The following is a 21,795-nucleotide window of genomic DNA, read 5'->3' on the forward strand; positions in this document are numbered from 1 at the left end:
CCTGGGGAATCCTGCCCACCCTCTGCCGCTCCTGGCTCTGGCCAGGGCTTGGCCAAACACAACACGTGTGTTGCGAGGTGCCTCTGCCCCAGCACAGGAGCGTGGGTCCCACCGCGATGACCTGCTCGTGGGGAAGGATCCGTCAGAGCTCTGGCAGGGGAGCACAGACAAGCTATCAAAGTGCAAGGTGGTGGAGAACATCAAGGCGACCCTGCAGGTGAGCGTGGAGTTCCTCGTGCTGCGGGAGTTGTTCCTGTTACAGCCCAGGTCTGAGTTTCTGAAGCTGCAGCCCTGGAGCTGTGGCTGTTGTGCCGGTGTGTTGAGCGCTTTGGTTCTGCTGTGCCCTTTGGCAGGAGTTCTATGGGGAAGACGTGAAGTCATCTCCGGATTACGAAAGGATCATCAACAAGCGTCACTTCAAGAGGATCCTGGGCCTGTTGGAAGGGCAGAAGATTGCTCACGGGGGAGAGGCTGATGAGGCCTCCTGCTTCATAGGTGCTTCTGGCAGCTTTGGGGAGGGGAGGTGGTAGCGGGTGCCTTTTGGGGGCTGAGGGTGTCTGTGGCTTGTTTGGTGTGTGTTGTACGCAGACGGTGCCCAGGACGAGGTCCTGCAATGGACCGCGTCTTCTGTCCGGCTCAACCGTCTCCTTCCCGCCTGTTTGCCTCAGCACCGACTATTCTCACCGACGTTTCTCCAGAGTCAAAGGTGATGGAGGAGGAAATCTTTGGACCGGTCCTTCCCATTCTGACCGTGAAGAGCGTAGATGAAGCCATTGAGTTCATCAACCATTGGGAGAAGCCCCTTGCCCTGTATGTCTTCTCCAACGACAAGAAGGTGGGTCCGGGCTGTGCTCCCCTGTGGAGGCTTCTCTGCTCAGGTGAATCCTGAACGTGGCCGGTCCCAGGCACGGCTCCCCGCAGGACCTGTGTCGTCTCCTCTTTGGATGTGAATCACAGCGTTTGGCTCATGGGGGCCGCGAGTGTCCGCAGAGCTGGTGGAGGCTCTCAGCCTCCTGCTGAAGGACTCTGTGTTTGCACAGCTCCCCGTGTGTCCCAGCTGGCCGGCCCACGCTGGTGGATTCTGGTTCCTTGCACGTCTCCTGCCTCTGCTCCAGGCTCTGTTGTGCCAGCTTCAGGAATTTAGGTCAGGGCTTTCCTCTGACACAACAGCCTCAGGCGTTTTGGGTGGGAGGGCTGAGCACCCCAAGCTCCTGCAGATGTACCACCGCCTCCGACCTGTCCCGCTGAGATGGAGCCTTTTCATTCCATTTCTGTTCCAGCTGGGCAGATCTTGTGTTTAAGTAATGTAAAGCCAGCCTCCCTCAAGGAACAAGGCACAACCTGTTCCCCTCCACAAAGGAGGATGCAGGTATCACCTTGGCCACCTGGTAAATGCTGTGGTGTTGGTGGCCTGTCTTGATCTCCCTCTGTCCTGTGCCATCTCTCGTTCTGGGTAGTTGATCAGACAGGTGATATGAGAGACCTCCAGCAGTGGCGTGACAGGCAACAACATCTTTATGCACTCTGGTTCCAGATCTACCCTTCAGCGGTGTGGGTGAGTCCCTGCTCCATCCCATATGCCTGGTTTCAGTCTCCCAGAGGCAGCCTCTGACCCAGGTGCCGTCATGCCCGCTTGGCAATTCAGAAAGTTTCAGCTGCATTTTCCCATTAATATTATTTTCACTGTGGGTTCCTTTGTAAAAAGGCTCATTAGTGGTTGGAGCAGTGTTGGTGCCAGTGGGAGAGGAAAACCCTCTGGCACACCTGTCCACAGCTCCAGTTCTCCCATGCTGGGGCATGGCATGAATTTGCTTGTGGCCAAGTGGCTGTTTGAGTTTCCACGGTCACTGTCAGGCTCGTGGCTTTGTGGCAGAGACAACCTGGCAGTGGGTAGAGGGCTGAGGTCTTGGGTGTTTCTTATGACAGGTTGCTGAATGTCCTTCTTATGTCCCACTGCTTGAAATAATAGACTCTGTTCCTCCTGTCCTTGACCCCAGTGTAAATTTTGTGGGAGAAGCAGGACTGGCCCTGGGGAGGAGAGGACTGCTGCTGTTAACATTGCAAGGGTGATTGCACACAACCAGCCTGAGCAGCACCAGTTCAAGGAAGCGAGCAGGTCCTCACTTATTTCTGGGTAGTTATTAAAGCTGCTCTTTGCTTCTCTGCCCTTGGGGAGCAGAGCAGCTGCTCCAGGTGTGAGAAGCACCGTGACCAAGCTTTCCCAGTGTCCTGGGGGCTGCCAAACAGAATTTAAGAAGTGCAACTGTCACCGTGCATGATGTGACCTGCCTGGGTTGTGTCCCTCAGGTAACAGCGGGATGGGCGCCTACCACGGCAAGCACAGCTTTGAGATCTTCTCCCACCGCTGTACCTGCTTGATCAAGGACCTGAAGATGGAGGGTACGAACAATCTCTGGTACCCACCTAGCAGCCAGAAGAAGGTGGACTGGGCCAAGTTCTTCCTCTTGAAGCGATTTAACAAGGGCCAAGTGGGACTGGTCATCTTGGCCCTGCTGGGGATTGTGGTAGCAGTGGTAGCAAAGGTGAGCTTTAGGTCTCTGCTTTCTGCATGAGTGGGTGTTTCCCAACTCTGTCCCCGAGCCCCACCTGGTCTCAGCTTCCATTGCCCTGTTGCCTCAGGCTCTGCTCCCTCCCTGTGGGACTCAGCCTTGTTTCTGTGCCTCTCTCGACGGTGTCCCCCAGACAAGAGGGACGATCAGCAGTCAGCAGCACGCCAGACCTGTAACCCACCACTCACTCCCCGCAGTCCTAGTGCTGAGCAGTTTTTTGCTGCAATTTCTTTTCTTCTAAGGCAGCTGATGCACTGAAGAGGTAGAAGCAAATGAAATGTACCTAAAGCAGAGAAGTCCCAAGCTGGAGGCTCTAGCTCCTGCTGAAGCACAGGAACTGATTCAGACCTACACCACCAGTCATGCCTCAGCAGTGAGTGGCAGCAGATGGAAGGAGGCAGCATTTGCCCTGCTTTGCAAACGGGAGCGCATCTAAAAATTCTTGGGAATGGGGGAATCATTTGTCACAAGGGTATCAAAACAAAGCCAGCTGTTACTGACATTGTTATCTACATAACACCTCGCGTGAGACCCATAGAAAGCTGTCTCATACCAGCAATAAGCCTAACAAAATGTGGGTCTTACAGATGGGGACAGTCCAGGCTGGTTGTCCCCAGCAGCCTGCCCAGAGCAGAGCGAAAGAGCCTCTAAGAACCTGCAGCATCCCATCCTTGAAAGGACTCACGATCGAACAGATGATGTCTCATTGCAGGGGAAACCACCTTTAGCCATCCAAGGTGCGCAAAGGCTACCTGAGGGGACAGCAAAGGCTTTCTGAGATGTGGTCACACTCTGCCCTGAGGACTCGAGGAGTGCCGGGGACCATCGCACCACCAGTGCACTGCGTGTGGGGCTGCGTGCCAAGAGGGGCATTGCTGCGACCAGAGTCCCAGGTCTGGGGAAGTCCTTGGCCAGCGTGGCTGAGCAGCCAGCCATCTCATCTGTAACTGAACTCCCATTTTTTTATTGGTTTACTGGTAGTCTTTTACCTTCAGACTTGTAACTGGAAGCTGACCTTGCGCCTTGCTGAATAAAACCTTTGTTTTACTGTGAAGGCCACCTGGGGCAGGGCAAGACCCATGTGCCGCAGGCTCCTGCATGGGCTGCAGCCCCCAGCATCAGATGTTCCCCTGCTCCCAGCCTCTGCCCAAAGGAGCCAGCCCATGTCCAGCTGGGTTTATTTATTTGGCATTTGTCACAGAGCAGCAGTGTGAGCTAGGCTGTGCCCAGCTCCAGTTGGCAGGTGATAGCTGGCAGTGCAAGCTGGAGGGTGTTACCGCATGCTTGCTGTGCATCGGGCAGCCCAGAGCAGCGTTTTGGGTATTGGAAGAGCCGTAGGGCCTGTTCCCGAGCGACGTCTGAGCAGATGCTGCCAAACGCCAGCGGGGGGGACACCCTTCGGCTCCCGTGGGACAGGCACGTGCTGGATTCTGTCACTGGCCTGTCTGTGCTTCGTATGTCCCATCCATCAGGAGGGGCTTTCGCTCCCCAAAGCAAAGTCCCCGCAGTCCCTGGTGCGAGTCAGTGTTTGCCGGTCATCAGCTTTATGACAATACCGAGTGCAAGTATTGCAATGGCCGCGGCCACCGCCAGCCCACGCCGGATGATCAGCTCCTTGGTGGCCATGGTGGTGGCCGGAGGAGACGTGGCAGGCATGTCTTCTTGGGGCTCCACCCGGTACGTGGGTCCTTCCATCCTGGTGATGCCCGTGAGCACGACGCTGTTGTGTGCATCCACTCCCGCTGCAAGGAAAACAGGGCAGCATCACTGAGGGCTTTTGGGGGGGATTGAGGGGTTTCTTGGGACGGTTTTGTCTGAGGTCTGAAAGCATGTTACGAACAGCCCAGAGCCTGGAGATCTCCAGCCCTCAACGGAGCTTTGGTGGGACCTGGTGTCTGCAAGGTGAGACCTGCCCAGGGTGCCCCATCCCTCCATCACCCTCCCAAGCCCACCTTGTAATTAGTGTTTTCCCAGTAACTGAGGGCATCACCAGCACTACACTGCACCCCCATTTTGTGGGCTTGTTCCTGGCTTATGTGAATCCTCGGGCACCCTTCCCGGACCCAAACCCACTGCTGTACACAGTGCCCAGATCCTCCATCCTGCCATGCCCAGCTCCTGGCCATACCTACGCACCCCCGCACTGCCACACCGGGGGGATAAGTGGGGGGCGGTGGGGCTGGCCCCACATCAGAGGGAAGTGCCTTGCAGGAGGGTTCAGGGCCTGAGTTCGGCTCCTCCGGCGGTGGCTGGGTCACTCCTGCGCGGCGCTGAGCCTGGGGGAGGCAACGTGCTGGGTTTAGCCGGTGGCGCGTGACGTGGGAAATCCCCACTAAGCAAAGCCAATGTGTCACCTCTCTCAGGGTTCGTCTGGCTGGAAACAGCACTGTGTAGCTGAAAGATACTCGAAATGAGAGGTGCTGGCTGGTGGAAACCCTGGAGCTACTGGGGCACGAGGTGATGCTCAGGGCTGCAGGGTTGAGGTAACCTCGGTCACCCTGTCTTTCTGCTTCATGTCCCCAACCAAGGGTGGCACAAGGTGCAGAGGGAAACCTTGAGGCTATTGAGTGCATATATGTGGGAGGGAACTGAATACAGGGACGTGGCCACGGTCATGGGAGCACTGGGTTTTGCTGGGGGCACTGGAGGACAGCCCTGGGCAGTGCTGGCCTGAGGGGGTCGAGCCCATGATGCTGTCTAATCCCGCTGCAAATCCCAGCCAAGGCACTGAGGACCTTCCTGCTGGCAGTGCACGATGCTGTGGGCGCGCGGGTTACCTCCTCAGCTGCCTTCCTCCAGTCCATGCGGGAGATGTAGACGATGAAGCAGGTGCAGAGGATGGAGACACAGATGAGCATGCTTAGCCACAGACCTGCGGAGCACACACCGGCGTCAGCCAGGTGCCACGGCTGGAGCAAACCCAACCGAGACGGCATCTCGGGACAGCAAGCCAAGAAAGGGGACGTCACCAAGGTCAGCAGGGACATGGGGATGGGACGGCCGTGGGCGCCTGCTGCGGGGCTGCCCGGCAGCGGTTGCTTTTTCCCAGTACAATTAAAAGCTCTAGGTAGTTGCAAGGGCTATTGCAGTCCACCCCAGTGTGCCCAGTCCCTAGCCAGGTAAGGAGAGCAGAACCAGGCAGGAGGGTCATGGTGAGCCATTGGTGGAGCTGGGGCAGGGAGCTGCGTCTATGCGCAGGGGATTTGGGGGCATGCAGACCTACGTGCCCGGGGTTGGTACCTATGACGCCAATCCTGGCCACGAAGAGCAGCACGGCTCCCAGGGGCAGGCCCACACCGTAGTAGCTCACGGCGTTGAGGATGGCACCAAATTTCTGCTTGCCTATGCCTCTGAGCACCCCACTGCAGGCACCCTGCCAGGGAGAGGGAGAAGGGCTGGGGCCGGGAACACCGCCTTGGCCAAACTCGGGGCTCTGCTGCTGCCCGGGGGCTGGTGAACCAGCCCAGTGATGAACAAGCTTCCCGCCTCTGCCTCATTATTTCTGTGTCCCTGCCCGGTCCCGTGGATCATTAGCTTTTTACCCACTCAGTGTTTTCTAAGGGGTGATCCCAGGAGCTTTGCAGGGTCCCGGTGTGTGTGCCGGTGCTCAACCGCAGCCTAAGGGACCCTCGACCGACTGACCTGCGATGCTGCCGCTCAGCACCGAGGTCCCCTACTGAAAACAGCAGCATCTTCAGGAACTTACACACACAGCTTCAAACAAGTGGAAGACAACGTAGACAGGTATGACCCAGGCCACCAAGTCAACAATCTCCCTGGGGACAGAGAAGAGCCAACGATTGCTTTTGCGAACCAACCTCCGCGCACCGAGGCCAGGAGCTGGGGGCACTCACTTGTCGCTGGTGAAGATGTATCCCAGCACATCCTTCGTGGCAGCTAAAATAACCCCCATGGCTATGCAAAATCCTCCTGAAAAACAGAGCAAAGCGCTGAGCCCAGCCCGGCCGTGAGCAGCCAAAGGGAGAGAGCAGGGTGTGTGCCGCAGGCAGAGGACTGCAGACGTTCCCTGCTCCTGCTGTGCCTGGAAAGAGCCCTGGGAAAGGCTTCCCGGCACGCAGGTGGCCTGACCTGTGCAGAGCAGGCTGGTGGTGGAGGATCTCTTGGCTGTTTCGGCGTCGCCGGCACCCAGCGCGTTCCCCACCTGCACGCCGGCGGCCGTGCCGAGCCCCAGGGGGATCTGTAACCACAGGGCTGAGGCTCGCATGTGCGTCTGGGTAATGGGGCTATCGCAGTGACAGTGGAATAAACACCCAGCAGAGAGGGGGACGGAGTTCAGGATTTAATTTAAAATGTCTCTGTAGGAAGGATAGGCAGGAGCAAGGAGAGGCTTAAGTGCAGAGGGGGAAGATGGAGGTTTGCTGGAGCTGATTTTTGCTGGGTGTCTGTCCTGGGACTGTCCCTGGGGAGCCCTGGTCTGAAATAATAAACCCCAGCCCTTACCATGAAAGCGACAACGGACACTTCGTAGATGATGGACTGGACGGAGAGCTCTATGACGCTCAGCAGGCCTGGGGAAGAGGAGAGGGTCAGCATTGGGTGTGGGTGTCCGGTGAAGAGCCGCTCTTGGCCCCTGCAACCGCTGCAGACACCACTCTGGGTCACAGCCTGTCCACCTCCTTGCAGCTCCCCCTCTCCGCTGACCTATCAAGAAGCTCCCGATTTCATAGGTCCACCACTCAATGCATATCATGAGCATGCTGGGGACAGCCAGGGAGGTGAAACTGTCCCACTCCAGCAGGCACTCACTGGACCAGCCTGTAGAGAGGAGAAATGTCACTTAATGGATGACCAGACTAGCCACGTCTTACATTCTCAAGAGCACACGAGGCAGCTGGAAGTGCCGTTCCTGTTTGCAGAGCCACCAAGGTAATGCTCCTCAGCTCCGTAGGACCTCCAGCAGCACAGTGTGCATGTACACACTCTGCGGATGCGGTGCTGTGGGCCACAGAGCGGTGCAACCCTCAGCTCATCGGTCCCGGAGCAGAGTGTCTAAGGACAACCTTGTGCTTACGTCTGTGCTCATCCGGCTTTGGGGCTGAATTCTGCAAAGCCTTAGCAGAAAGTTTCATTTCTCCAGAATTAATGTTTACCGCCCGGCACAGTGGTCTGCCAAAGCTCGCGCATGACGTGGTACCACCGAAGCAGCACTGCGTTCCCGGGGTGTACCGGGCTGAGGTTAATATTTCACCATCAGGACTAATAGAATTCACTAGATAGAAGTGGTGGAAGGTTCACGAACACTCGTGTAAAGCAGGAACTGGAGGGAGCTGGGGAGGTGCCCTTACCTCCCCAGGTCTTCACGTGGAGTTTCTTGCCTATAATATACAGGAACAAGAAAATGGTTTGTGAATATTGAGCAACGGTGTTGGCCCAGGCAGAGCCCCTGCAAAGGAAATGAGAAAGGTCGTCGGCATCCTGTTCATGCCTCCCCGGCCTCGGGGTGCCGAAGCGTAACATCCCACCGTGCCCCCGCGAGTGTCGGATGCTCGGCCACGCCTGGTGGTGCTGACGTCCCTGAAAAGTCCCTTACTGTTGCCAGGTGTCGTGTTTTCCCCTCCATGGGACACGGGCACTACTCACGTGATGCCCAAGTGGAAAACATAGAGGAAGATGCAGTTTGCGATCACGTTGATGATGTTGCCGAAGAGCCCGCTCAGCACCAGCGGCCACATGATCATCTGCAAAGAGGAGGAGATGGGGGCTACGGCACTTTCCCAAAAGCTTCGGGAGAGAAGTGCGAAGGTCTCCGCCAGCCCCACACTTAGTAGCTTTCCCAGCCAAAAAATAAATTTCCGATGATGTCGCCTGCTTGGAAAATGAGCGTGTTGGAGGTAAATCCCTGATGTGGGGAAGTATGAAGGGAGGTCTGTCAAGCAAATTAATACAACTGGCTGTGGGATGGGGTGATCTCCAGCATCAGAGCTGCTCCGGGGCACCCAGGCAGCACTGGGGACAAATGCTGCCTTGCCACCAGGAACGGTGAGAATGAAAACCCTGGGTGCATGGGTGAAGGGAGTCCTGAGGTGGGGCTGACCCTCCGTGGGTGTGAGGGCTGCAGGACCCACCTGGTTCTGCAGGTATCTTGTCTCCAGGTTATACAGAAAAACCGCCTGAAAAGGAAATAGGTGGATGAGATGAGGGCAACACTGAGCAGGGGCTGTGCTGCTGCAGTGGAAAATAGGAGCAGGATGGCTGATCCCCGAGTGTGGCCAGCATTGAGGGTGCCCACAGGGACTCACCGGGAGAGCAGGGACAAATGCCATCACGTAGCGTTGGGTTAACCTGGGGGGACACGAGGTATGGTTAGCGAGGAGCCACAGCCATAGCTACCCTCCTTGCAGACCCACCATGCCGGGGAGGGACAAGGCAGTGGTATCTGGTCCACGGAACCACCGGACCTGGAGACCTCAGGGTCCTGGCGGACGAGGAGCAGGAGCTGCTCGATGTTGATGAGGATGGCACAGCAGGGGAAGCAGCAGAGCAGGACGATGAGGGTGGCACGCTGCAGGATCACCCCCACACGCAGCAGGTTCTTGCTGCCGTAAGTCTGCAAGGGTGAAGAGGGTGGCAGTGAGCTCTGCACTGGCAGCGTGCTGGTGCCGGTGGGACAGGGACCCCACAGAGCATGGCGCAGCCCTGACCGCCCGGGAAGGATTTGATATTTCAAGGGGAGCACGGAGCTCCCTGTTATGGGATTGCTGCTTGGGGACAAGCTTTCCCAGCTCGCAGGTACAGCCAGGGCTCCATGCAGTGCCTGGGCAGCATCAGCCAATGCTGGAAAACCCCTTGTCTCCAGGACAAGTGCCAGGATCTCTTACCCACCTGTGATATCAAGGTGTCACATGCCGAAGACAAACCGTAACCTACAGAGATGGCAGTAACATTTATAACCTGGAAACAGGAGTTAAAAAAAAAAAAAAAAAAAAAAGAGTGAATGCGAGCATTTAAGACTTTTGGTAGGGAGCAGTACTAAAAGGAAAAGCAAGAGTCTGAAATCTCCTCTGTCCTTGTCTGCCTCCGTTCCCGTATCCCATCCCAGTGTCAGCAGGTGAGAATTGGTGCCAGGGCAGCCCCCGGGAATGCTTACAGCGATGGCCAGCGTGACGGAGGCCAGCTCGACCTTGCCCAGGTGGCCACAGAATATGGAGCTGACAAGGTGTATCAGGAAGATCAGCAGCTGGATCAGGATCTAAGCGCAGGGAAGAGGAGAGGCGAAAGTCAGAGATGGAGGTGAGCAGGGCTGGCTATGCTGGGGAGAGGGGGGAAGCGCTCACCTCCCAGGGTCCTTACCAGCGGCCCCGCCAGCACCAGCAGCTTCTTTGCATCTTCCCAGAAGGTATCTGGGACCAAGCGCTGAAGCCAGTGGCGTTTCTTCCCGCAGTTGCTGGGTGTGAGATTGTGCTGGCCAGTGGCCATTGCCTCACTGAAGCCATTCTCCTCAGGGAGGTTCGCCTGCTTCATGCTGCCGCTCTGCTATGGGAGTGAAACAACCCCTCTTCTTCCGCGCTCTGTTAAAACCACCTCGCTAGGGTGAGCAATGTGTAACCACGGTGGGGTGAACTTCAGCCAAGGGCTGGATGAGCCAACCGCATGCTTGCTTGCTGCCAGTAGCTGGGTCGGCGATGGGAAGCGCAGGCAGTGGGGCAGGGCAGGGCATGGAGCTGGGAAGCCCAGTGAGGGTCCTGTGCACTGCTGCGGGCAGCGCGGAGGAGCCCAGATGTGCAGCGCAAGGCGCTTGCTGCCTGCCCTGGGCCAGCGCAGGGGCTGAGCCTTCCCAAATCGCTCCCACGAACCCTCATACCTCTCTCCTGCTTTGCCGCAGCTCCGCCAGCCAGTGGGCTGGAGGGTTGTCCTCCTCTTCCAGCAACGATAGAGGATTCATGGGTCTGTTTGTGGTCTCCCGTGAGCTGCTGCCGGCAGTGGCGGAGCCACTGCCTGTCTCGGCCCCTCTCATCACAGCATGGCGGTGGCCAAGACAAGCTGGCCCCCATTGGCTCCAGCTGTCGGTCTTGCACAGCATGGCAGCGTCGGATTTCACCGGCGCTGCTCCGCCAGGCCAAATATAGCATCCTGCCTTGGCCCACGGCAGGGCAGGAGATGCAGAGGGGACCCACGGTGCAGACCCTCTCCTGCACAGAGCAGGAGGTGGGCTGAGGAAGGCCATGGGGCAGAGCAAGGCAGGCTTCCTCTTCTCCCTAGGCTCCCATCCCAAAACTACCAGGGTTCTGAGCAGGACAGTCTGCCACATCCTCCCTAAATCTGGGACAAAGGCTACTGAGGTCAAGGTTGATGGCTGTTTCAAGCTCCTTTTCATCACATCTTTTTATTGCCAGCATCATGTGCCATGCACCAGCTTTATGTGATATTTACCTCCACCAGCTGAGCACGTGCCACACCACAGAGGCAGTGGCCTCGCTGCTGTCACACCACTGCAGGTAAAAGCCTGGGACAGGTTGCAAGGGGCTCGGTGCTGAGGGCAGGGGCATTTGCATTAAGATATACAGCACTTCCCTGATGGCTCTGTAGGGTTGTGTACCACACCACCCTCTCCTGTGCAGCTCAGCAGTGGTGTCAGAGCTTTTGTACTTGAGGGGAGCAGCATGCTCTGTGACCCCAGCTAAAACAAGCCCTGACTGCTGCTGTGCCCAGAGCCAGCCCCAAACTGCAGGGCCAGGAGGCTGAGACTATGCCCTGCACAAGCCTGTCATGCTGCACAAACCAGGCATGCATCTCTCCTCTAACAGCTTAGTCATGGTGATGACCCGGGTCATGCTCACACCACATTAACAGCCCAACATTTACTCAGAAAACTTTATTGTATCAAAATCCCACCTTACAAAAGTGCAAAGAAGAGTTGCTTTAGGCCCTGTGCCTGCCACACAGCAGGGAGAGCAGGGCCAGCAGCCAGCACCCAACGCCCCAGCAGCAGTCAGAGAAGTCGGCCATCTTCCAAACAAAATCAGCCTTGCTCTGCACTGCTGCAGCAGTAGCAAGTGGGCTCTACCACATCAAGATACTGGCACTGACTGGTGCGTGAGGAAACCTGCTGTGGGCAGCAAAAGCCTCTGCCATTAGCAAACAACAGGGACAAATGCCCCCAGGGAGTAGGAAGCAGGACAGCAGCACAAGGTCCCTGTCTCCTTAGAGGGGCCAACCCCAGGATACACTCCCACCTATCATGAGTGACATCCCAGTGCAGGGTAGGAGAGGGACCAGTTCTCAAGCACTTTCTTCCCAGGTGCCACCTTTAAGAACTCTGCATGTGGGATAAAACAGTGTGAGTTAACCAGAAACTGAGCAAAGTGACTCTTTACAAGGAACTGCGGGGGAATTCCTTCCCCTGCACCATCCTTCTGGGACATTACCACGTGCCCTCCTGCTTTGTGCACAGTTCCCCAGGGTCACTGGTTCTAGCCATTGCCAGTCAGGAGCCGGACCAGTATGCCCACCAGCAAGACAGCAATGGCAGCAGCAGCAGCCAGCACACGGCGGATAATCAGGGCCCTCCATACCACAGCGGCAGGAGCAGGGACGACAGCAGGTGCCTCCTGTGTGATGAGCTGGTGGTCAGGTTGCCTCTCACCCGTCACGATGCTGTCAGGCAGGACCATAGTTTCCACGGTGTCTGTGTCAACAGAGATGTAATCTGCGTAACAGAAAGGTAAGTGCTGTAGGAAAGCCAAGCTGCAAAGCCAGGGCATCACAGTCTGATGCTGCACAAGTGCTAGTGACAGTCCTGAGGGTCCTTTCCCAAGTCTCAGGGACACTGGGACATGCTGCAGCAAAGTGGCAGGTGTTCCCAGGTAAGGCAGACACTGGCTGGCAGTCCAGGCTCTTCCCTGGAGCAGCCAGGGTGGTGACAGGGGTAATGGGGTATCCTGTACCCCATTACTAAGTACAGGAGAAGTGCCACTGGCCTGGGACCAGCACCAGACACTGTGCTCTTCCCAGCCTTCTGGGCCTGCAGGACAGACACAGCTGCTATGACTGTGAAGGAAAGGAAGGGTTGGGTGGAGAATTCAGGCTCCCTCCCCGTTGTCAGGCCCGGTTACATACCCACAGCAGATGTTTTGTTAGCAACCGTGCCATTGGAGTTCACATCTTCCAGTTGTTTTTTCGGTCCAGCTCGGACTTGAGCCTAAAAACATACAGAAGGAGTTGCTCTTCTCAGAGCAAGGGTGTCCTGCCCAGCCAAGCAAACCTGAGCCTCCTCCCTCCACTCTCCCAATACAAGCATGCTCAGCACAAAATTGCTCTTCCACTGCAGAAAAGGGACAGATCCCGTTTCACTTTTGCCTCCCCCCAGTGAGCTATGGCATTGTCCTGGGACAGGAACTCACTTAGCACCTTTTAAGAGTTACTAGAGAGAAGCACAAGTCTCACCTCTTCTGCCGCTTTCTTCCAATCCATGCGCATGACAAAAGCCGAGAAGGAAAGGGCTTGCAAAGAGATGCAAATGATCATCCCCACCCACAGACCTGCAGCAATGGAGAGTTACTTCAGGGAGGGCTTAAGGAAAGCCTGCTTTTGCCAGCCACTGCCAAAATGCCCAAGGACTTCAGTGGGGTCAGATTATTGCCCCATGTCTAACCCAGTCTTGATGGGAGAGCTGCCCTGAGGGGCAGCAAGAGGAAACAACTCCTGGGGGGGGAGGTCCTATGCTGGGAGCAAGCCTGCATTTACTGGGATGTCTCAGCCCCCATTTGATGGAGGCTACTCAGAGCCTGCATGAGCTAAACACTTGGGTGTGCAATCCAGCCCCACTAAGCTGAAGGAGGATCTGAGCACAAGTTCCAGGGCTGAGCCTTTGCTCAAGGCACAGGGTTTGGCCCAGCAGCAGTGCTGGCAGCTCATACAAAGCCAGGCTCTCAATGTCAAATGGAGGACACATGTACCTAACACTCCCATCTTAGCTGCGAACATCAGTGAGATGCCGATGGGCAGGCCGATGGCATAATAGCCGATGGCGTTGGCGATAGCACCCATCTTCTGCTTTCCTGTGCCCCGCAGCACACCACCACAGGTTGCCTAAGGAAAGCAGACAGAGGAATCAGTATATACAGCACATGCTGTGGAAGGTACCACCGGAGCTCTGGGGTATGGCATGGCCCCATGAATAAGGGAACCCACAGCACTCTTCCGCAGAGTCAAGAGAGACCAAAGCCTCATCACAGAGCACACAGTGCAGGGCTCCTCTCGTTCCAGCTGCCAGCCCAGGTGCAGAATGTGGAGCTGTCTGCAGACAATGAGAGGCATGCCAGCAGACCCCATAGTGCTTTCCACATTGCCTGGGTCCCTCTCTCAGGGAGATGACAGGAGACAACAGACTGAAATTACAATCTAACCATCTAACAAGTTGTATGAGCACTGCCACTATGCTGGGAGTACCTGGTATCTCTGAAGTTCCAGCTGCTCACTTGTGCTGCTCTGACAAGCTAGTAGAAAGCTGAAGCCTTGCCAGTGGAAGAGAGGGAGAAGCTGGGTTGCTCTGCAGCAATGCCAATGGGCAACTACAAGCACAGGGGACACTGAGGTGCTATAGGTAATGCAAGCAGCTGCTTTGACAGTTTATCAGTTTGCTTCTCTCTATCATTTTAATAGATCAAGAGTGAGCTAGAGGCAGCTTTGCACTCTCCATTGCACCCCCACCTGCAGAGAGGAATTGCTTCACATGCTGGAATACTCACTGCTGCTGCATCAAACAAGTGGAATGGAGCAAAGATGATCATCACTTTGGACACCAAGATAACGATCTCCCTGTTGGGAAGATGTACGTACTGATCAGGGAAAGCAGCACAGCCTGGTCTCAAGGGACTGGACTCATCCAGCTGCAAAGCCTGATCCCAGCCCATAAGACTTGAGGGGATGCATGCAGCTTGGCTACCACCATGGTAGTGTCCCAGTGTCAGAAGCATCTGTGCTGCCCAGTGACACCAGGCAGTTGGGAGGAACCTTTGGGGAACATGTTTGCCAGGAGGAGGTTTATGAACTCTGACAGCTGCTTCTGAGCAGCTCCTGGGATACAAATCATGCCCTCCAAGAAGGTAATAATATTCAAAAGAAAGCTGTTAACCCACTTGTCACTGGTGAAGATGTATCCCACCACATCCTTCAGGGTTCCCAGTAATGTTGCAACCACCACAGCAAAAACTCCTGAAAGAAAAAGAAATAGTCAGATTGCTTGCCTCAAGGGCAGCATGTCCTGCTCCTGACCAAGGCCCAGACCTCAGGGGCTTCATGTGATGGGGATTGGACTTGGCTGACCTCCAAGTGATACTGCAGTAGAGGACAAGTCTGTTTTCCTCACTTTCTCCCCAGATACTCCCTCTACCTTCTGGAGGTGGAGGACAGAATGCTAAATTGTATTTTTAACTATCAAAGCCTTTGCAGCAGGTTTCTAACAGAAGAGAGGAGCTAGGATCTCACCTTTCCCAAACAGAGGGTCCAAACAAGTGGGTCTGGGTTCCTAGGGTGGGTCCCCAGCCCGGTAAGAGGAGAATTGAACCATTTACTGATAATTTATTCCACTCTGCAGCACCTGGACTGACCTGTGCACAGCAGAGCAGTGATGCAAGAGGTCTTGGCTTGCACCACATCCCCCGATCCCAAGGCATTGCCCACTCTGACACTCACAGCCACGCTGAAGCCCAGAGGCACCTGAGTAGCAGGAGACAAGGAAGAGGTGAGTGGCAACAGAGCCTGTAGCAATTTTCTTCCCCAGGAGGGAATTTGGGGCAAATTGGCATTGCTGCAGTAAAGGGATTTTCCATCTGCAGCACAGCCCTGGGTGTGCACCTGCACAGCAGGCCTGAGAGTCATCACCTGCCTGGCACCAACTCCTGCTTCCCACCCCTGCTTCCCTCCCCAGCCTTGATCTGCAGGGCCATCGTTTGGGGGCTCCTCCCAGGCTGATTTTGGTTTAACACTGTCCTGGTTTCAGCTGGGATAGAGTTAACTGTCTTCCTAGTAGCTGGTACAGTGCTATGTTTTGAGTTCAGTATGCGAAGAATGTTGATAACACTGATGTTTTCAGTTGTTGCTAAGTAGTGTTTAGACTAAAGTCAAGGATTTTTCAGCTTCTCACGCCCAGCCAGCGAGAAAGCTGGAGGGGCACGAGAAGTTGGCACAGGACACAGCCAGGGCACCTGACCCAAACTGGCCAACGGGATATTCCATAGGAACTGGGAAGTGGGGGCGGGGAATCACCACTCGGGGACTAGCTGGGTGTCGGTCAGCAGGTGGTGAGCAGTTGCACTGCGCACCATTTGTACATTCCAATCCTTTTATTATTACTGTTGTCATTTTATTAGTGTTATCATTATCATTATTAGTTTCTTCTTTTCTGTTCTATTAAACTGTTCTTATCTCAACCCAAGAGTTTTACTTCTTTTCTTGATTTTCTCCCCCATCCCACTGGGTGGGGGGGGGAGCGAGTGAGCAGCTGCATGGTGCCTAGTTGTTGGCTGGGGTTAAACCACAACAGACACACTCAGCCCTTACCATGTATGCCGCAGAGGAGAGCTCATAGATGACAGACTGTGCCCCCAGCTCCACCACACTGAGCAGCCCTGGAAAAGATTCATCACTTCCTTCATTAGGTCAGAATTAAACTTCTCCTTTGCTGACAAGGAGGCAGTGACTAGAGAGTTCCCATCTAACAGATGCAGCATCCTGCAGAACCAACCCTGCAGGCGAGGAGGCTGCTGGCAGCAGGTGCTCTGGGGACATACTCAAAAAGGCAGCCATCAGAGCAGGCATGACTGGAAGACCTGTTGAACCAGAGGAAAAAGAAGATTTGGACTCACCTGCCAAGAAGCTCCCAATCTCAAAGGTCCACCATTCAATACACATCATGAGCATGCCGGGCACCGCCAGCCGGATAAAGGACCCCCAGTCTAGGAGGCAGTCCCTGGTCCAACCTGCAATGAGGAGGTGAAGCAAAATGAATGCATGTTCTCCCTCTCCTCCCCTAAAGGGGGGAGCCATATGCTCTTCTGGACACTGTCTGAGGACAATCACCACCGCAGCTCACAGCAGCAAGACTAGGCTGATGCCCTGTACCATGATGCATTCCTAAGACAGGATGATCAACAACAATGTACTTGGAGCTACAGCAAAGGCCTTGAGGACCTAGCTACAGCATGTTCCTGCTGTGAGGGGATGGTAATCCCTTTGTCAGGTGCTGGTGACAGTGCCAAATCCCCAGGGCCAAACACTGGTATTTTGAAAGATTAAGCTATGAACAGTACCTCCCCAGGTCTCCACATGGATCTTCTTATACCACACATAAAGGAAGAGGAGGATGGCCTGAGTGTACTGAGAAACAGTGTTAGCCCAGGCAGAGCCCCTGGGGAGAGAGACAGGCAAATTACAAATTACATCCTCCCCAACCTTCTCAGCTATAGCAGAAGAGACCTGGTGGCACCCATACAAGCCTTGCTGCAGATATGGGGCAGATCTCTCCAGCCTTATCTTTGCAGGCTGGTTGGCTGGGGACAGAGGGTGGCAGAACTGGGCACCCAGGACACCCCCCACAGCCCTAATCAAACCCCTGCACCCAGGGAGAGTCGTCACCACCTCTGCTCACACTTACACCATGCCCAGCTTCAGCGCATATAGGAAGAAGGCGTTCATGGCCACATTGAGGATGTTGGCTGCAATCCCCGTCAACACCTGAGGCAAAATGATCGCCTGGAAGCCAAGGAGGGACTTTGGAGTTTGCTTTCCCAACACTGCCCAAGACCCAAGCAAATGCAGGGGAGACCTTCAGCAATGCCCAAGGAGAAAGCCAGGAAGACAGCTCCTGTTTCAGGTAGAGCTGGATTGTGTTAAGACATGCAAAAGGTAGCATGCAGGGCTCAAGAGCCGGTGCAATCAATAAAATGCAGAGTTGGGAGGTAGCAGTGGGGAAATGGAGCAAACTAAGGGTGGTTCCCATGAGCTCTCCATGCCCGGCAGGGCTGGGTGGGGGGCTGTGCATCACACATTCCTCAGCCCAGCTCTTCCCGGAACAGGATGAACTTAGATCCCCAACTTTATCCATGTTCCTAGGATTACCTTTAATCTATGGCCCTGAACCTGGCTAGTTATACAGTACCTGACTTAGTAAATATCTTGTCTGCAGCTGGTACAGAAACGCCGCCTGCAAAAGTCAGGATTCATTTCATCAGCACTGCTGCACTATGGTTCAACAGCCAGCTACCACTTAACACTCACAGATGGGTCCCTCCCTCAGCCCCCTGCACTGCCTTCTCAGGGTGCCCCAGCCAGGCATGCTGCTCAGCACCCTGCTCCTGTGGTCTGGTTGAAGCATGGTATCTGCCAGCACCGGCTGCGCCCCAAGCCAAGAGTAATAAAAGGCACATCCCGTTCCCACTGGGGAGAGAGATCAGCCTCCAGTTGGGAAATCTCCTTTGCTTTCTCATCAGCACAAGAGAGCCTGGAAACCTTGGAAGAAAGGATTAACCTACAGACCTTATTCCCCAGGGGTACTGCTCCCCATCTTGGAGGAGCCAGAGTAACTAGCCAAGAGCCCAGCAGCTATGAGTGTGTGCAAACAGCAAGCTGCAGCCTTTATCTCAGAGCTAAGAGTGAGCCCTGGAGCCCCTAGTTCCAATGTCCGTCACCAGTTACCTGTTGTGCAGAGACGTGCCCTGCAGTAAAAGGCTTTGCACAGTAAGATGAAAGAGTGTATGTTTGCTGGTCCAGCAGCTGCTGGACAATACACATCTGTTAAGGCCCAAGATCAAGGCGCACATCATAAAACCCTAAACCATGTTGCCCTGTGATCCACACAAAGACACTCCCTCCTTTCCACTAACGTTACTGAGGGATACGGAACTTTTAACAGCTTTAGCAGCAACTTACAGGAAGCGCTGGAATAAAGATCATCACGTAGACCTGAGTTAACCTGGAAAGAGAGTTGTTTTCCCAGTTAATGACACAGCAAAGCAAGAGCCAAGCCAAGCAGCGTTGCACTCAAGCTCCACAGAGCCTCAATTTCAACACTACGTGGCAACCCAGCCACAGCCAAATGCCTGATCCAGAAGGGCTCAATCTCACCCCTGACCTGGAGACCTCGGGATCCTGTCGGATGAGCAGGAGGATCTGCTCGGTGTTGATGAAGAGCGCCCAGCAAGGGAAGCAGCACAGCAGCAGGATGAGGATCCCCCGCTGCAGGATGGTGCCCACCTGCTTCAGGTTCTTGCTGCCATACGTCTAAGTCAGGAGAGAGGACCAAGGTGAGCATTACAGGGAACCAAAGCGTCTAGGCAAATCCACAGGACCCAGGGCAGCAACAGCCTGATTAAATGCATTTCCCACACCCTGCAGTGGCTAATGCCAGGCTGGTTGGGTATAACTGGCTCTCGGGCGGATTGCACATCCCTTTACTACCCAGGCATGACCCAGGGCTCCTTGAAGCAGCTGCAGGAAGGGAACAGGCTCCAGTCAGTGCATCTGTAGCCCCGTGCTGGCTGAAAGCTGCCATCCTCCCACCCTTTGTGCCCAGATCACACTGCACAGGAGGTGAGACACCACCAGTCAAACCCTGTCAGGCACAAGAAAGGGGGAGCTGCTACTGACCTGGGACATCAGTGTGTCGCATGCTGAGGCTAAACCAGAACCGATGGAGATGCCCGTCACGTTGATAACCTGGAGGAGAGACAAGGGACTCGAGTTGCAATGGAGGGTGACAGGGGGCCTGGCCCAAAGCACTGTGTCCCTCCCAACTGGGTGGGGAGACAGTTCTGCTACGACTTTTTGGGAAGTTTCCAGCCCTTCTCGGTTTCTCAGAATAACACATTCTTGTTACGTAAATAGCCGCTTCTCTCCCCTGGTGTTGAAAAGGATCCTCTAGCAAGGGGTGAATACCTAAAGGACCACAAACAGTGCTGCTCCTAGCCACATCCACACCCCCAGGTCAGGTGGGTCCAGAGAACTGGTCACGGGCTCCAGGTCCCTGCCCAGGTGCTGGCCTTGCACTGGCACAGTCACTGACTGATTGGTTCCTCTCTCCTGCCTATGCTCAGGGCAAAAGAAAGAACGGTTTGGTGGATGCGATGTTTGCATTGCATCACGCTGTGCTTACACGCAGGGTCCTCACATATACATTCCCACAGGTTTGGGGTTTTTTCTTCTTTTTTTTTGGTGACATAAAATTTACACATTTTAAATCAGAGGGGGATCAGAGTAATACATACAGACACAGCCAGCGTCACAGCATCCAGCTCAGCTTTCCCCAGGTGGCCACAGAAGATGGAGCTGACCACACTGATCAGGAACCCCAGCAGCTGGGCGACAAACTAGGATGGAAGGAGGAGACCGTGAGATGAGGACCAATTAAGACTTGAGGAACACCACCCTTCCCCCAGGAGTTGGACTAAGAACTCGGGTTTCCTGGTGTCAACGCAGCACCTCGTCACGAGGCCAGGGCTCTGCTGTCCTGGGAACATGTCCTCTGGGGCAGAGGAGCCAGCTCTAGGGCTCGCACAGGCTGTCGGTGGCTTTGTCTTTCAAAGCTGGCCTCTACCTGCCCTGTGGTATTTTGGTGTTACACAGCCAATCTGCCAGATGACCTTGTTTACATGTGGCTTAAGGGCTTCACTAGAAATCCTCTTTTCCAGGATGAAAGATGCATAGAGAGGGAAAATAAAAAATCCCAATGTTTTTCGGCATGTCTGTGCATCTGGGGAAACCTCTCCTCACAAACTGCAATGTCCTCTCCTCCTGGAGAGATGCCAAGTCCAGCCTGCTTGTTCTTCGTCAGGGGCTACAGCAAGGCTTAACGATGCTGCAACAGAGATCACACTCCAGACCTCATTTTTTCCTTGGCAAGATGACGGCCCCTCTCAGGCACCCAAGGCACGGAGTCATGGCACAGCTAGAACCAGATGGTAAGAGTTAGAGACATTTATACCCCCTGAGGGGTGGGCATGGCTGGGGACTATACCCAAGGTCTGCTCACACTCCTTTTCACCCAGCAGTTGGCAAGCCAAGAGCCCAGCGCTGCTGAAGAATCAGCTCCTGTGGGGTCAGGGGAAGAACAGAACAAAACCTTCTCCTCTCCAGACGTCCCACCACTGCCTGCAGATGTAGTCCTCCTGCCAGGCATGGGCATGTGCGACCTGCTGCTGTAAGTAATCCCTGCAGCAGGGATCCATACCTCCACAATTGTTCTAGCACAGGCTTTGTCATGAAATGGGCATTAACTACTGACAGCTGCAGGTGTGGTTTTGAGGTTATCTGGGCACATAGAGAAGCAGGCTGTGCCACCGGTGGAATGGCTGAGGGGACTGAACTAGGGCTGATTTATTCAGCTGCAGAAACCGAAACCCATCTATACTTCCTCTGCTGCCCGATCACAGCAGGTCAGTGCTTTGATGTCAGGGAGGACATTTCCGAGTTCATCACTTGGTACTTATTCACCAGATAGAGTCAAAAATTCAAAGCACAAAACTTCACGCACAACGGATTTAGACCAGGGTTGTGACGCACGCTCCCTTTTGCGGAAGCCTCTGCAAAACACCCTCAGTGCTGCACCGTTGGTCCCTGACTACCAAAGAACGCATCTCCTTCCAGACTAACAGCAGCCCAGGGAGGATTTGGGGACTATGAGCCATAGGGCACCTTTGCACCCAGAGTCTGCTGGAAGGGCTGGCCAAGGAGCTGGCATCAAGCAAAGCGACTTGCTTGTCACCCAAGCGGTACGCAGCAGTGCCGGGACTGCAAATGGGTTTCCCAGAGCAATTTAACAGCTTTCCCCCCCTCCCCAAGTCCAACGCTCTCCTTTTAAAGCCCTGCTGCCAGGCCCTGCCGGAGCAGGTCACCTGGACCAAGCTAGACAGCAACAGGAATTCCTGTGGCAAAGAATAAGCCCTCGGATGGCAAATTAAAGAGCGAACGGTGCCGTTTTAATTCCAGCTGTGCCTTCAGCGGGCAGGGACTGCAGGAGGGAGGGACCGGGCCGTCCCCTGTCCTGCCGGGGAGGAGAGGTGAAGCCCCGGTCAAGCGGAGCCGTGCCCGGGAGGCTGAAGGGAGATGAAACAGCAGCGGCACGGCCGGGCAGGGCTCTCAGCCCGCTGCGGACGCCCCTCCCGGTGTCAGCCGGGGCCCGAGATCTCCTCCACAGCCCGGGTTGGCCGGGGCACGCTGCCAGGCTCCGGGCGGCCCAGCCCCGGGGGCGGCGGCCCCTCACCTCACCTCA

The 21,795-nt window shown here is 55.3% G+C and overlaps 3 protein-coding genes across 3 annotated transcripts in view; 1 reads left to right on the forward strand and 2 right to left on the reverse strand.

The window, feature by feature from the left end:
• The window catches only part of LOC104835780 (fatty aldehyde dehydrogenase-like), a 16,565-nt gene extending 13,443 nt beyond the window's left edge, over nt 1-3,122 (forward strand). The window contains 6 exon segments of the mRNA XM_010573951.1: nt 98-217; nt 354-495; nt 669-835; nt 1,458-1,522; nt 1,524-1,555; nt 2,308-3,122. Coding sequence (XP_010572253.1) covers nt 98-217; nt 354-495; nt 669-835; nt 1,458-1,522; nt 1,524-1,555; nt 2,308-2,573 — 792 coding nt within the window. The 3' untranslated portion in view covers nt 2,574-3,122.
• Nucleotides 3,123-4,091: 969 nt separating this feature from the next.
• Nucleotides 4,092-10,052, reverse strand: LOC104835638 (multidrug and toxin extrusion protein 1-like). The gene is made up of 17 exons (XM_010573740.1): nt 9,882-10,052; nt 9,679-9,780; nt 9,414-9,482; nt 8,990-9,138; nt 8,831-8,873; nt 8,657-8,701; nt 8,172-8,269; nt 7,877-7,974; nt 7,233-7,346; nt 7,032-7,099; nt 6,660-6,768; nt 6,425-6,500; nt 6,277-6,346; nt 5,811-5,943; nt 5,348-5,442; nt 4,699-4,846; nt 4,092-4,312 (listed from the first exon to the last, which is right to left on the reverse strand). The coding sequence occupies exons 1-17, from the start codon at nt 10,050-10,052 to the stop codon at nt 4,092-4,094; spliced, it is 1,809 nt and encodes a 602-aa protein (XP_010572042.1).
• A 1,949-nt stretch (nt 10,053-12,001) lies between these two features.
• LOC104835781 (multidrug and toxin extrusion protein 2-like) lies at nt 12,002-20,526 on the reverse strand. Its single transcript, XM_010573952.1, has 17 exons — nt 20,509-20,526; nt 19,793-19,894; nt 19,176-19,244; nt 18,661-18,809; nt 18,459-18,501; nt 17,689-17,733; nt 17,185-17,282; nt 16,841-16,938; nt 16,397-16,510; nt 16,092-16,159; nt 15,140-15,248; nt 14,669-14,744; nt 14,279-14,348; nt 13,487-13,619; nt 12,975-13,069; nt 12,648-12,729; nt 12,002-12,237 (listed from the first exon to the last, which is right to left on the reverse strand). The coding sequence occupies exons 1-17, from the start codon at nt 20,524-20,526 to the stop codon at nt 12,002-12,004; spliced, it is 1,605 nt and encodes a 534-aa protein (XP_010572254.1).
• Between the last annotated feature and the right edge of the window lie 1,269 nt (nt 20,527-21,795).

Source organism: Haliaeetus leucocephalus, unplaced genomic scaffold, assembly GCF_000737465.1.
Source record: "Haliaeetus leucocephalus isolate CR32 unplaced genomic scaffold, Haliaeetus_leucocephalus-4.0 Scaffold395, whole genome shotgun sequence".
Taxonomy (NCBI): Eukaryota; Metazoa; Chordata; class Aves; order Accipitriformes; family Accipitridae; genus Haliaeetus; species Haliaeetus leucocephalus.

What these genes read in the sequence shown, in the direction of transcription:
- LOC104835638 (XM_010573740.1), bottom strand. Translation starts at nt 10,052, where the DNA reads ATGAAGCAGGCGAACCTCCCTGAGGAGAATGGCTTCAGTGAGGCAATG. An exon ending in AATCGGGAGCTTCTTGATAG is followed by an intron (nt 7,100 to 7,232) that starts GTCAGCGGAGAG and finishes CCTCTTCCCCAG; the next exon opens with GCCTGCTGAGCGTCATAGAG. An exon ending in GGAGGAAGGCAGCTGAGGAG is followed by an intron (nt 4,847 to 5,347) that starts GTAACCCGCGCG and finishes TGCCTCCCCCAG; the next exon opens with GCTCAGCGCCGCGCAGGAGT.
- LOC104835781 (XM_010573952.1), bottom strand. An exon ending in CTGTGACGCTGGCTGTGTCT is followed by an intron (nt 19,245 to 19,792) that starts GTATGTATTACT and finishes TCTCTCCTCCAG; the next exon opens with GTTATCAACGTGACGGGCAT. An exon ending in CACTGCTCTGCTGTGCACAG is followed by an intron (nt 14,745 to 15,139) that starts GTCAGTCCAGGT and finishes TTTTTCTTTCAG; the next exon opens with GAGTTTTTGCTGTGGTGGTT.